Below are 15764 nucleotides of genomic sequence, written 5' to 3' on the forward strand. Positions count from 1 at the left end.
CTAGGGGGCAAGACTTGTGGCATAAAGGTGCACACCCGTATCCTGTTCGTGACACCAAAATTTGTGGCGGCGGGGTGTGTGGTGCAGGACAGATACCCTAGGGGCAGTTGGCATTAACCCCTTGTATTCATGATGCCAGGGCGGGGTTTAGCCTATAACCACCCAAAGGTATATCGTTGGATCCTGGGCTAGGCACGGGAGAAATAAAGACTCCGATGCCAAGTTACAGACAACGGTAGCTTTACTAAGGGTAGACAGTTGGTAAAGTCTATACAGTTCAGCCAGGGCCCACAGAGGTGACAAGTGTCTTAGAGACCTTAAGGGCTTGCTGGGACTTGTAGTAGGACTGGACAATGTAATGCAGACCATGCTGACTTGACAGATGACAGGGACTGACTTAACTTTACTTTACTTGATGGTGGCTGCAGGACTTGCCTTTGAGGTCTCTAACACTCTGGACACATACACTAGGCACAAATGCACTGGACCTCAGCTTAGCAGAAGAGCAGAGCTCAAAAAGAGGGAAGCTCCACCCTGGGCTTATATGGGGGAGACTAACAGGGAGCCCGTAGGTTACTCTTGGGATCACCTGGTCATGACAGGGGGTAATATAAGTAAGGGGCACTTGAAAGGGTGGCATTATAAGTGAGGGGAACATGACAGGGGGGCATTATAAGTAAGTGGCACATGACAGGGTGCCATTATAAGTGAGTTAAAGGGGTACTCCAGTGAAAAAATCTTTTTTTAAATCAACTGGTGCCAGAAAGTTAGACAGATTTGTAAATTACTTCTATCAAAAAATCTTAACCCTTTAAGTACTTATTAGCGGAAATTCTTTTCTTTTTGAAACATAGTGCTCTCTGCTGACATCATGAGCACAGTGCTCTCTGCTGACATCTCTGTCCATTTTAGGAACTGTCCAGAGCAGCATATGTTTGCTATGGGGATTTTCTCCTACTCTGGACATAAAATTTGTTCATATAATGGACAGAGATGTCTGCAGAGAGCACTGTGCTAGTGATGTCAGCAGAGAGCACTATGTTTGAAAAAGAAAATAATTTCCTCTGTAGTATTCAGCAGCTAATAAGTACTGGAAGGATTAAGATTTTTAATAGAAGTAATTTACAAAGCTAAAAAAAAAAAAAGTTTTCCACCGAAGTACCCGTTTAACATGCCAGCGGCACTGGTCATTGTTGCAATCCACTGAATCTGACATAGTCCTCCGCTTTCACGTATCTGAAATGAGAACAAAAAACAAAACAAAAAAAAGGTTAGTACATTTTTGCCACTCTCCCCTGGGGAGTGCGCCCATACTGCAGTGTGTTCCTAAACAGGGAGCCTCCAATTGTTGATGTGTGCCTACTGTATCCTGTATATAGAGTCATCTATAGACAGCTGTATATACAGGATAGCACACAAAGACTTAACCATGAACTGCTCAGCAGCATCGGTTAACACTATCCTTGCTGGGCTCCTTATAGTATACATGCGTTTTGTGCTGGTGGACAAAAAACCTCAATGGAATCGGAGCCTCAAGGCAATAGAACAAAATCCCTGTGTCCACTTTTCCTGTGAGGTGCAGCTCAGGTGTACAAACAGAACTGTGTGGAGATTTAGAACTTTGTACAAAATTTATCATGTGCCTTGCACAAGTATGGTAAATTTGGTGTAATTACACCAAATTTAGACCAACCAAAACGATCTACAAAAAAACTTCTACCCACACCAACATTGATAAATTTCCCCCTTGGAGTAAGAGAACTCAGTCCTGGTTGCTCCCTGCCTTTTGCTATTGAGTATAGAGAATCCTGGAGACCTCTCTACTGCTTTTGTAGCAGCCATGGAGTAGAGAACTGGCCCATAGTTTGTAGAAAAGAAGCGTAGTGTGAAACATACAACAGACAGAGGTGTAACTTAAAACTTCTGAGGCCCAGTACAAAATCAGTAATAGGCCTCCCATGTACCCCAAATACCATTTAGGAACAAGTGTGACTACTGGCTCTATATACACTATAACTAACCCCCTGACACTACGGCATTCTCTTCTGGGTGGCAGAACTAGGCAATATAATGGATGTCATTTTTCATATTTGCTATGGGTCCAATTTTAGTGTAACGTATAAACCTTATTATAATTTCTGTTCTCTGTATAAGTGCGGTGTCTGGAGACAGTGTAATACCTTATTCCATGTTCCCTTATTAAATTGTACTCATGTTTTGCCCTGGGAGGGCAAGTGAAATTCAGACTTTCTTATGAAGTGATCAATATTGTGTTCACCGCCAGCTTGTTGCCTATTAGTGCACTGGTCTGTATCAATCTCCTGCTCTCTGAGGTATGTGTGACTAGCAAACCATTTTAACATCTTTCTCCATTTCTCCATGGCTTAAAATTTAGCAACTGGGTCCAAATGAGTTTATCTTTACTTTAAAGGGTAGCGAAAAACTCCAAACTCCAAAGGGACTTGGATCGGCGCAGAATGGATAGGAGCAATATAGACAAAGGTCAATTTATTCTGGGACAACGCGTTTCGACGCCGGGACAGGCGTCTTTATCAAGTTCAGTTTACTTTAAAGGGGGTTTCCAGTTTTCTTTACTTACAGTTAGTGAAAGTCATTCTTAACCCACCCTGAGTTCTGCCAACATGGCTGTTGGCTTGTCACATTTTCTTGGTGTAAGCCACTGGTCACATGTGGACCTCTACTGCTTACTTTGTAGTTTGGTGCCCATAAGAAGGATAGGTGTAGTAGTATAGGGCACCTGGATATAATAGTCCCTATAACTAGGTTTCTTGTTTCACAGTGGCTTTGTGGTCTGACTGGGCCCTGTATGTCCCCCTGTGGACCTGTGCAGCTTTTGTAATTGGGGGTATAATTAGGAAAGTCCTTGAGCCCGAGGTACACTATGCGGAGGTGTCTGGGTGCTGATGTACCCATGATGTACCCATGTTGATATGTGCTAACTTAATCCAGAGAGCACTTGTACAGCCTCTATCTCCTTTGGCTTAGAGGAGTTTCTCGGTGCAGGAACAGGATTGAAGGAACATGTACCCTCTTAGTGTGGACTGGCGAGATTTCTTGAGTAATACACGTACTAATTGCCATACATTGCTGTGGTTCACCAGCTCTGACCCAGAGCTGAATCAACATGGAAGCAACTTGAACATGATTTGTGATCACAGCTTCAATGGAAATGGTACTTTTGAATCAGTAAATGGAGGGCCATGGGATCCCGTTCCAGGTATCGTGGGGAGACCCAGTGGTCAGATCCCCCAGGGATCAGCTACTTATCCTCTGTCCTGTGAATAGGGAATAAGTCAGTTTTCGCTTGAAAACCCCTTAACTCTTAGTGATGTCTAATTTTTGCAGCCTCCAGAGAGACAGATTTACATAAAGTTTTATGGCAATAACTGGACAATTCCTCTAATTATCACTTTAATAATAGCTGACCCTTCAAGATGACTTGTTCTGTACAATGCAAAAAAAACGTTGTTCCTGAACATTTCAATTCTCTTCCTATTGTAATTGCTTGAGCGTAATTACTTAGCTAATGAGAAGAGAGTCCTAAATGTCAATTTATTCATCTCTGTGTAATGATGGAAGAGGTGTTTTTACTTTATATATATGGGATGGGCGATTGTTATTGGTCAAATCACCCAAATACAATACCACAAAATTAACCCTTGCATTTTACAATTCAGGCTCATAAAATTGGAATGTTTTATGTCTGTCATTTGATTTTCATTCACTACATGCCTGTTGAACAAATACAAAGTTCTCAATGTCAGAACTACCTGTGTAGTATCCATAGTGGCTGCTTTGAAGTCCAGGATACCCTTGATTTTTTTTCCCGGTGGCCCAAGTGAGCACCCTCGCTAGTGCTCTAGTGGCTATTGTGAATCTATTGTGAAGCTCTAGTGGCTATCTATCACCATTATTGAGATACTAACGATACATTTACATTAAAAGCAATGTTTTTTTCCCCTCCAGGATCGACTATTAACACCAGTCACCTGATAGCCCGTGTAACTGAGTCACGGTAATGCATCAGTTTTACCACAGCTGTGACCACGATGCCCCAGCTTTATAAATATTAATAATTACCTTAAATAAACATAATACCTATCTACCAGGCTAAACCTGCCAAGATTACTTGGTACAATCTCCCAGCTAGGTTCTTAGCTTAAGGTATAATTGAGAGATTAGAGAAATTTAGTGAATGTAATAGTTCATTATTAAGCGTTTAAAGCCTATAGATGCGGGATATTAACCACTATGTATAATTGTTATCGCTGTGTTACCTGATTAAGAGAAGTAAATGCATTTACAATTGCTAAAGGGTGTGGGACTAGAGTGTGCGAGTCATAATTAACTTTAATAGTTGTGTCTAGGGTGGCTGATAAATGACATTAGCTAGAAAGAGAATATAGCATCAAACTTACCAGGGGAAAATATTATACTGTGAATTTTGCAGTCCGTAAAATAAGTATATTATTCTTCTGAAATACTTTGTGCTGCTGGGGGCCCTGTACATGTGCATTTTCTCTCTTTAAAGGGGTTACCCTTTTTTTTATATATCAACTGGCTCCAGAAAGTTAAACAGATTTGTAAATTACTTCTATTAAAAAATCTTAATCCTTTCAGTACTTATGAGCTTCTGAAGTTAAGGTTGTTCTTTTCTGTCTAAGTGCTCTTTGATGACACGTGTCTCGGGAAACGCCCAGTTTAGAAGCAAATCCCCATAGCAAACCTCTTCTAAACTGGGCGGTTCCGAGACACGTGTCATCAGAGAGCACTTAGACAGAAAAGAACAACCTTAACTTCAGAAGCTCATAAGTACTGGAAGGATTAAGATTTTTTTTATAATAGAAGTCATTTACAAATCTGTTTAACTTTCTGGAGCCAGTTGATATATAAAAAAAAGGTTTTTCCTGGATAAACCCTTTAAGGACATGATCACATAATGGATTGATGGGTCACTTCCAAAGGTGGATTAGAGTTTTCGTGCCATATCAAACGAACCACCCACCTTCGCAAATGACTGCAAGGAAGTTGTAAGCCGTTTTTTTTCTCATTTGGCTGCCGCGGCCACCAATGAGTGACTGATGGTGGGTTGGTTCAGGTTGTATTTACTAGCGGCAGAGACGGCAGCCTTAGCTGTGACCTTCTTCCTTAGAGATTGGGCAGAGCATTCATGAATGGCTCAGCCTGATCACAGAACTATGTGGCTGTACATTTACAGCTGCACAGTCCTCTCTATTACTACTATAAGCAATTTATAGAAGAACCAGGAAGTTTATCCAGGACAGCATTAAAACCTGGAAAGGTGTGCAACCATTGGACTCTCGGTGGTAGGAAACATTAACCCTTTCTAGACCAGATAAAATGTCATTGGTTGTTATGGGCAAAACCAAACAGATTTGGTGTTGGGCAGATTCATTGGAGGACATTTATCAAAGTCAGTGTAGGTGCACTGATGTTATACACAGGTTTTGATGGTGTAATTGGAGTGTACATGCACCAAATGTATTAAATGGTGCAGGGCCTGTGATAAATGTTGGGCTACTACACATTTTTGTGAAATTTCACTTAAGAACACCTCTTTGTATGACCCCCTCCACTCCGACTTTTTGCACCCGACTTTTGAAATTGTCTACAGACAGTTTTGTAGGCCAGGTCTGGGCTGATGTAGGTTATTTTGTGTAATTGAAGGCTGAGCGACAAATTTGTGACTTTTTGTTAAAGAAACGTTACACTTCGTAAATCACTGACCACTGCAAAATAAAAGGAAGAACCTGTGTAAAACATTTATTCTGAGAGAAATCGTGCAGGCCGGTGGACATCAAAAAGCTGCACAATTTGTCGCAATTGTGACATTTCAGTGATAAATATGTACAAAAAACCTGTGTTAATGCCTTAATAAAAGTCCTCCATTGTCTCCTAATTACCATGTGAAATTTACAATTCTAGTGGCTATGGCCTCTCACTATAATGCATGACCTGTGAGTGTCAGAAGCAGGCAAATTAACTGTGTAATATCCCCATTAAAAGCCCTTCATATCTTTGTATTTTGGAGCATTGTAGGTGAGGCATGAGATATAGATTGATGTATCTATGATTGCATACAGGTAACATATGCAGACACTACCCTAGCTGTGCTCTCTGTGATTTTATTTTATTCAGTGCACCATCTGGAGGTGATATATTAACATGCTGACCATGACAATACCTACAAGAAATCTGTCTCATTTATAAGTACTGAACATTTTTAGATGTTCTATAGACATCATGGTGTCAGCAGGATCCCCAGAAAACGTGTCATACTATACATTGTTAAAACGGATGGAATTTTATATATGTCTATCTATCTATTTCATGTCTATATATCTATCTATCTATCTAGTAGTAGAGATGGTAGCACTCCTAGATAAATGTGCAAGGGTGCCTTCAGCTGTTGATCCTGGTTAGGGATCCAAAAAATATACTTGAAGAAAAGTCGTTGGCACTCCAACTGGTGAAAAAAGTTATGTTTATTCACCCCCAAATAAGGCTACATTTCAGCAACCTCACCCTGCCATTTTCAAGCCAAGGCTTGAAAATGGCAGCGTGAGGTTGCCGAAACGTAGCCTTATTTGGGAGTGAATAAACATCACTTTTTTTCACTAGTTGGAGTGCCAACGACTTTTCTTCAAGTATCTATCGATCTATCTATTTCATATCTATCTATCTATCTCATATTTATCTATCTATCTCATATCTATCTATTTCATGTCTATCTATCTCCTATCTATCTATCTATCTCATATCTATCTATCTATTTCATGTCTATCTATCTCCTATCTATCTCATATTTATCTATCTATCTATTTCATGTCTATCTATCTCCTATCTATCGATCTTTCTATCTCATATCAATGTATCTATCTATCTCATATCAATGTATCTATCTATCTCATATCTATCTATGTCATATCTATCTATCTCATATCTATCTATCTATCTATCTATCTATCGATCTATCTATCTCATATCAATGTATCTATCTATCTCATATCTATCTCATATCTATCTATCTCATATCTATCTATCTATCTATCTGTCTATCTCATATCTATCTATCTCATATCTATCTCATATCTATCTCATATCTATCTATCTATCTCATATCTATCTATCTATCTATCTATCTCATATCTATCTATCTATCTGTCTATCTCATATCTATCTATCTCATATCTATCTCATATCTATCTCATATTTATCTCATATCTATCTATCTCATATCTATCTATCTATCTATCCATCTATCTATTTTGTATCTATCTATCTATCTTATATCTATCTATCTCATATCTATCTATCTATCTATCTCATATCTATCTATCTATCTCATATCTATCTATCTCATATCTATCTATCTATCTATCTATCTATCTATTTCATGTCTATCTATCCCCTATCTATCTAAAAAATGGGTGTAGAGCAGCAACTCCAAAACAGTAAATGAAGTAAATATGGTGCAGGCAGGTCTCTGGGACCCCGGTCCCAAAAGGATACAGAAACAAAAGGATGACCGCAACACTCCAGAGTATCAAAATTAAAAAAGTGACTTTTATTCCATGAACAGGCAAGTGCGACGTTTCGTTGTGTTCTCACAACACCATTCTCAAGCCAACTCTTGGCTTGAGAATGGTGTTGTGAGAACACGGAAACGTTGCACTTGCCTGTTTATGGAATAAAAGTCACTTTTTTTTATTTTGATACTCTGGAGTGTTGCGGTCATCCTTTTGTTTCTGTATCTATTTATCTATCTGTATCATATCTATCTATCTATATATCTATCTATCTGTATATTCTTATGAAGCTTCAGTTCTCCAGCCAAGTATAGAGGATACTGCCGAAAAGATATACATATACCCCAGCGCGCACCTGGCGTACCCACAGGCTTTACAAGATGAAACTTTTATTAGTGACTACTTTTGGTCTATTTTGCATCACTGTACCTTTTATTCATGGGTCACAAACGCAAAGTCTACCACACTTTTGTGTCCAGCCATAAAAGCCATACTAACATGTAGCAAACCAAATGTATTCACCAGTAAAGTATGTTTGGTCTATGAAGGGCTGTTAAAATTATATTAAAGCCTATGTGTAAGCAGTGGGCATACTGTGATATATGCTAAAATATGTTTTTTGACAATGTTCCAACATACACTAGTGGCAGAGACTTCACTGAGCTCTTTGTGCAAATCCATTGAAATACAGGTGTTTGAGTACAGCTTGGTAGTTGCAGCTATGGAGTCAATAGAATGGCTATTTGGTCACTTGCCCTTTAATTTGTGCTTTTTACTGAATTTAGCAATCTTAGCTTGTGTGCTTCCGTAGCATGCGTACATGTGATAATTTAGTGCAGACGTATGTATATGTTCTCCGGTTCTCAAGTTCTCAGTCCAATATTACTAAAACTGCTGTAGAGGATCTTCACAGGTTGGTTCAATGTGGTGCAAGGTGCAAAATATACAGGGTGGGCCATTTATATGGATACACATTAATAAAATGGGAATGGTTAGTGATATTAACTTACTGTTTGTGGCACATTAGTATATGTGAGGGGGGAAACTTTCAAGATGGGTGGTGACCATGGTGGCCATTTTGAAGTCGGCCATTTTGAATCCAACTTTTGTTTTTTCCATAGGAAGAGGGTCATGTGACACATCAAACTTATTGGGAATTTCACAAGAAAAACAATTATGTGCTTGGTTTTAACATAACTTTATTCTTTCATGAGTTATTTACAAGTTTCTGACCCCTTATAAAATGTATTCAATGTGCTGCCCATTGTGTTGGATTGTCAATGCAACCCTCTTCTCCCACTCTTCACACACTGATAGCAGCACCGCAGGAGAAATGCTAGCACAGGCTTCCAGTATCCGTATACACTGCTATATACTACTATATACACCGCAGGAGAAATGCTAGCACAGGCTTCCAGTATCCGCATACACTGCTATATACTACTATATACACCGCAGGAGAAATGCTAGCACAGGCTTCCAGTATCCATAGTTTCAGGTGCTGCACATCTCGTATCTTCACAGCATAGACAATTGCCTTCAGATGACCCCAAAGATAAAAGTCTAAGGGGGTCAGATCGGGAGACCTTGGGGGCCATTCAACTGGCCCACGACGACCAATTCACTTTCCAGCAAACTGTTAATCCAGGAATGCTCGGAGCTGACACCCATAATGTGGTGGTGCACCATCTTGCTGGAAAAACGTGCCAGCTTCAGTGCATAAAGAGGGAAACACATCATCATGTAGAAATTTTGCATACCCAGTGGCCTTGAGGTTTCCATTGATGAGAATGGCCCCACTAGCTTTGTACCCCATATACCACACCATACCATCAATTTTTGTGTTCCAACAGTCTTGGAGGGATCTATCCAATGTGGGTTAGTGTCAGACCAATAGCGGTGGTTTTGTTTGTTAACTTCACCATTTACATAAAAGTTTGCCTCATCACTGAACAAAATCTTCTGCGTAATCTGACGGTCCTGTTCCAATTTTTGTTTTGCCCATTCTGCAGCACCTGAAACTATGGATACTGGAAGCCTGTGCTAGCATTTCTGCGGTGTTGCTATCAGTGTGTGAAGAGTGGGAGAAGAGGGTTGCATTGACAATCCAACACAATGGGCAGCACATTGAAAACATTTTATAAGTGGTCAGAAACTTGAAAATAACTCATGAAAGACTAAAGTTACGTTAAAACCAAGCACATCGTTGTTTTTCTTGTGAAATTCCCAATAAGTTCGATGTGTCACATGACCCTCTTCCTATTGAAAAAACTAAAGTTGGATTCAAAATGGCCGACTTCAAAATGGCCACCATGGTCACCACCCATCTTGAAAAGTTTCCCCCCTCACATATACTAATGTGCCACAAACAGGAAGTTAATATCACCAACCATTCCCATTTTATTAAGGTGTATCCATATAAATGGCCCACCCTGTAGACTTCATTTTACTCCAGCTGCGGTGGCTTCTGTGACACAGAAAGGCACATCCAGGTAAGTCTTCCTGATGTGGCACATAGGCATCACTGGCCCGACCGTCTGGCAAATATTCTGTGTAATTCAGAGAGGACCTTGCTCAGCATTCTCCTCTCTTGTGAAGACAAAGGTCTCTCTCTCGGAGGCAGGAACTATTTAGAATAATGTCTTCTCAGCACAGACAGGAACACAAGCAGGAACTTAAATGTAGAACTTGGTGTAAGACGTGGCCTATCTGTAGTTCTGTCTAGCAATAGCAGAGCCAGACTTCAGCTTTTGTTTTCTTTCCAGCAGGAGCTGAGCTGAGATACATGTGGCACTGGCAATAGCCAGGCCCAGACTGGTTCTAAAGGATTTATGTCCACCCCTTCTCCTGGGAGAGAGAGAGATTGGACTAGGGACATTCTATTGAAATGATTGTGTGGTGGCCCAGTACAGGAGATGTTGCCATGTACCCTTGCTGCCTTGTCAGGTAGCCTCCTTCAGTGTCCCCCGGGCACCTTGTACCCATTTCCCCCCCTGTACATATGTTCTGCGGTGTATTGTATTAAAAAATGTGCTGTATCTTTAAGAGTTATGTCATGTGATTGTTACCCAGGAGGCAACAGTGACCAGGTAATCCCAAGAGTGACCTATGGGCTCCCTGCTAGTCTCCCCCATATAAGCCCTGGGTGGAGCTAGCTCGCTCTCTTGGAGCTCTTAGCTCTTGCTTCCTGCTGAGGTCCAGTGCAGTCATGCCTAGTGTGTGTGTCCAGAGTGTTGGAGACCTCAAAGTCAAGTCCTGCAGCCACCATCAATTCAAGTAAGCTAAAGTCACAGCTTTATAAATCAAGTCAAGTCAGTCCCTGTCCTCATGGTCTTTTTTGGGCCCCGTGCCTAGCCCGGGATCCAGCGATATACTTTCGGGGGTTTTAGGCTAAACCACACCTTGGTATCACGAATACAAGGTGTTAATGCCATCTGCCCCTAGGGTAACAACATCCGTTCTCATCACACCCCACTACTACAATTGGCTAGGAGTGACACTATGCAATACGCCAATGTATGCATTAAATTAAGTGCAATAAAAAATGTGCCAGAATCTCCAGTACCTGATATGCATTTTATGCATAAATCAAACCTTTAGCCTCTCAGCCCCTTAAAAAGTTCCTTAAAATGGTAGCTGACACAGCTGTACTGAGAAATTACAGTAGATATACAGGATCATGTCTTCCTATAATGAACAAGCATAGCTTAAAATGAGTACCATAATTATTAACATAAGCCTAAACTTTGTAAATAAATAGATTACGTTTCCTGTTTTTGAGCCATATTCACAATTCTGCAGCCTTCAAATTTGAAATTTCCCAGCATTCCTTGTTGATTGAGTATCTGCACCGAGGTAAAAACTACTCACTTACATTTAGGGATAGTACATCTTTATACTAGCCACTGTACAGAATTAGGGTTAGGCTTGTTTCTTGGAAAGAAAAAACTACCATGTCTACTCAATTGCTGGTCTACCAAATAATGCGATGATAAAGTGGCCATTAAAAGGATCAATGTAAATTGTACATAAAAGAACCGTAATGAATGTCATTTACTGTTGTCACTTTTGGAAACTCAAAGAATACATACAATATAAAAAACACATACAACATTTGAACCTGTGCCTGCTCTTTATCATGTACTGCAGCGTTTCCCAACCAGGGTGCCTCCTGCTGTTGCAAAACAGTTAAACAGCTGGAGGTGCCCTGGTTGGAAAACCCTGATATACTAATTGAACCCCAATGATCAGGTGTTCTTGATACATGATATTAAGTTTTCTTCCTTGACTAGACTCAGTCCTACACTAGGTCCTGTATTGGTAAAATAATGTGATATTAATGTTTGAGAGCATCTTATATTAATGCTATTTAGTTTTTTTTGAGTGATTTGTACCATATAGGTTTACAGTAGAACATGCTCACCCAACAGTGCTTCCAGGAAGAGGTGTATGTGTGGTGACACACGCCAGGGCACCGTTAGACTATACACAGTCCGAGGTAGAGACAGCTTCTCCTGGGCCAAACACGGGGAGTAAAGAATTACACCGACATCGAGTTACGGATGACTGTCTTTACTGAGCAGGGTGCAGATGTTATTACACGGAGACAGTATGGTGCAGAGTGGGAGCCATATTGCCTTGCTTATGGCTCTTTCACCCACTTAATTACTTGACCTGATATGAGACTGAAGATTCTCCAGGCTGGCTAGCGTTCTGACAAGGTCCAGTTAATTCCTCGACCTGGGCTTGACTTTCCACTGGATTTGAGAAGAGACTTGTTCTTGGACTTCCCAATGTAACATCCGTTCTCTGGCCAGACATGCTGGCCGTGAGCGTTCTGTCATGTCCCCGCTGCCGGTGGGGCTGGGATTCGCATAGCGGGATGCGCCCGCGAATCCCAGCCCGCCACTCTCCTCCCTGTCCTTGCAGCCTTGGTGCGCGCACCGATGCTCTCATTCTTAAAGGGAAAGTGCTCAATTAATCTAAGTGTCTGCACCTGTCTCCTGTCCTTAAATATCAGCTCTTCCCCTGTTTCTCTGCTGGATCTTTGGTTGTCTTCAGCCATAGTGAAAGTTCTGTGTCTCAGTTTCTGTGTCCCTGTTCCTTGCTACCTTCCTACCCTGCACCTGTGTTCCTGTCCGTCCTGACCTGCTGCCATCTTGCCACAACACACCAGTCTCCTTCTGTGCCACACCACCTCCCAGCTACCTATGTGGACGAGTCGTGCCAGGGGTAGCCGCCTGCTGCAGCAAGACCATCCCGCTTTGCGGCGGGCTCTGGTGAAAACCAGCGGCACCTTAGACTCCGCTCCCTGGCACTGCTCATGTCTACATCCACACAGGCTCAGAGGATCCACCACCAGCCGTGACCTTAACAGTATTACCTGCCGTGACCATAACACCCAAGGCAGGTTCACATGACTTACACTGTTCTTAAAGGTACAACACACATATGTAACATATTTTACAATGCAAATTAGAAACATAAATAAAATATAGGATAAAGTGCTTGAACAATAGGAATACAATGGATAGTCACTTAGTGGGCCCAACACCTTTGCCGCAGGTCTGTCCGAGGAGATCTGCAGCCCACAGGACAGCCTTTGGTGCTCAGACACCACATATCCACATATGTACCATTAAGACAGACCATGAGGTCCCCATAGTGTCTCTGGAGAAAGAAAATCCCGTCTGTGTTGGTTATGTCCCCTTGGCTACTTGATGGGAGAATCTTTGCAGAGGATCTGCCTTGTTAACAATGAAGGTTGGTGGGAATAAGCCCTTGAAAATGGTTAGCAGGGGTAACAATGCCTGAGTCTACTGTCCTCGGTGGCAAAACCTGACACCATAGTGGGGGCCCAGTTTATGATTCCTATTGAATCACCTCTTCTCTTCTATATATGTCACTACTTCCAGAACTGTATGTAGTCTATAGGAGTACTGAATGTAATCCTAGGAATACTTATAGGACCCTCCGTTGCAGAGTTTGGAGGTGCACCTTGATGGATTAATACAATGTAAAAATAATAATGAATGTGTCCTAAATCCGCTATGTGGCTGCCCCGGGAATACCCAGGAGGAGTCTGAGATAAATTATCTGCATTATTCATACATAATAAATATTCCATAGGCATATTGGTGCAAGAAGGAATCCATTTACATCATATATATGCATCCCACATATATATCTATATTAAAAAGATAGTAATGGCTTCATGGAAGAATAATGGGAACATTGTATATAATTCATGAAGGTCCGGCACAGACATTTCCACCTCCAGTTATGTGTGGTTTTAGAGAAGCAATATTCTTTATATGCCACTTTCGTTTTTACTCAAACTTCAATAGTAGGTCAGACATGGTGTAAATCCTTAAAGGATCACACTTGGATCTATTAAAACTATCTAATTCTTTTAGGATGTAAACTCAGATGGACAGACTTCCAATGCGCCAGAATTATCCCAGTAAATCACTCACCCTGTTTACTGAGTCTGAGATCATTCTCCTTTTTTTTGGACCCGGCGGAAAGTTGTCAAAAAGTACCGTATTACAAATGTATAATAAATTAGACAAAAGTCCTATGAGACTTTTTTGGAGAAAATTGCGCCAACATTTTGCCTAATTTCTGGTTCATTTGCAAAAGTTAATCTGGGCCACACTATCCCAGATTTACTCTTGCAAATTATGCCAGAATTGTGGTTAAATTTCCATTAAAAAAACTATCTTACATGACTTGGGCCACATTCATTATGAGTTTTAGCCACTTTTGCCCAGTGTCTGGCAAAAGATGGCATGGTCACGGCAAAATGTGGCATGGCTTTGGTAAAAAAGGGAATGTGTAAGACTGTGTGCCAAAATTAGGTAGATCATATTATATTTTCTTATTCTCTTGTTTTGCAGGAGTCTGTTGGACATGGATACATTCTCTAAATCTGATCCAGGTATGTGCTAACTAAACTCTCATCATATATTCAGTATTTTCTGTACGTCCTTGTTAAGGGCTGGTGCATTTCCATAGAGCAGCCAAACAAAACTGCAGAAGTACCTATCTGCAACTTGGGTCTCTAAAAAAAACACAATATAGATTTCAGAGTTCCTAAGACCTCAGTAAGATGACATAGTGGAGTCACTGATCATAGCCATGCCTTAAAGGAGCTTTTCAGTCTAACAATGGTAAAACTTTATAAAAGGATTAAACTTTCCAATATACAGTACATGGGGAGATTTATTAAAACTTGTGCAGAGGAACAGCGGAGTAGTTGCCTATAGCAACCAGATTCCAGCTCTACAAACTCCCTTTAGAAAATAAAGGCTGTACTCTGATTGGTTGCTATGGGAAACTGATCCACTGTTACACTGGACAGGTTTTGATAGTTCCCCCCTCGGGGCCCATTCACACTACTGAAAGTCTACTGAATAAGCATGTTCATTCTGTCAATGGAATTCCGCAGTGGAAACCAATTTGTTCAATGGGCCTTTTTTTTCAACACTTATTTCCGCGGTTAAATTCACGGTTGATTCTGCAACTTTGTAAGGGGAATTCTGTTGTATGAACAGTCCTTTAGTGTTTCAGGTCCTTGACATTTTCTAGATCTTTGTATACTGTCAGTGAATGGACATTTATTTTCATTCACAAACTGAAAAACCTCTACAGGCCTAGTTTTACCTTCATACAATTTGTGTAAAAGTTTGAGTAGTTATGCACTCTAAGCCAGAAGTCCAGAATAGAAGAAAGATATGTACTGCATATAGGTATCGTTCAAGTTGTATTGTCCGTACAAGCACCATATCCATTTCAATCAGCTGATCGACAGGGATGTTAAAAAGGCAAACCCCCACCAATTGGATAATGATGTCCTATCCTTAGAATAGGTCATCAGTATACGGGTGCGTTCACACTGCGGAATCTCCGCTCGCTGAATTAAGCAAGCGGAGATTCCGTGTGGCGGCCGCCACTGAAAATATTTCGGCGCTAGCGCTGCAGGGCACTGAGCCGTCACCATTGACGGCTATGCAGTGCTCGCGGAATCAGCGCAAATAATGAACATGTTCTTTCTTTGTGCGGAACAGTTTCAGTGGCGGAATTGTCTGCCGCTGAAATTCCGCAGTATGAACAGGTCTCGCGGAGACCCATTCACACTTATGTTAAGTTCACACCACGGAATTCCGCCCATGGAATTCCGCGGGAATTCTG

At 41.1% G+C, this 15764-nt stretch overlaps 1 protein-coding gene across 1 annotated transcript in view; it reads left to right on the forward strand.

The window, feature by feature from the left end:
* Positions 1–15764, forward strand: part of CPNE9 (copine family member 9) — a 367100-nt gene that overhangs the window by 93084 nt on the left and 258252 nt on the right. The window contains exon 3 of the mRNA XM_056524690.1: positions 14471–14511. Within this exon, the coding sequence (XP_056380665.1) occupies positions 14471–14511 (41 nt within the window). The remainder of the gene's footprint in view (positions 1–14470; positions 14512–15764) is intronic.

Source organism: Hyla sarda, chromosome 6 (assembly GCF_029499605.1).
Source record: "Hyla sarda isolate aHylSar1 chromosome 6, aHylSar1.hap1, whole genome shotgun sequence".
Taxonomy (NCBI): Eukaryota; Metazoa; Chordata; class Amphibia; order Anura; family Hylidae; genus Hyla; species Hyla sarda.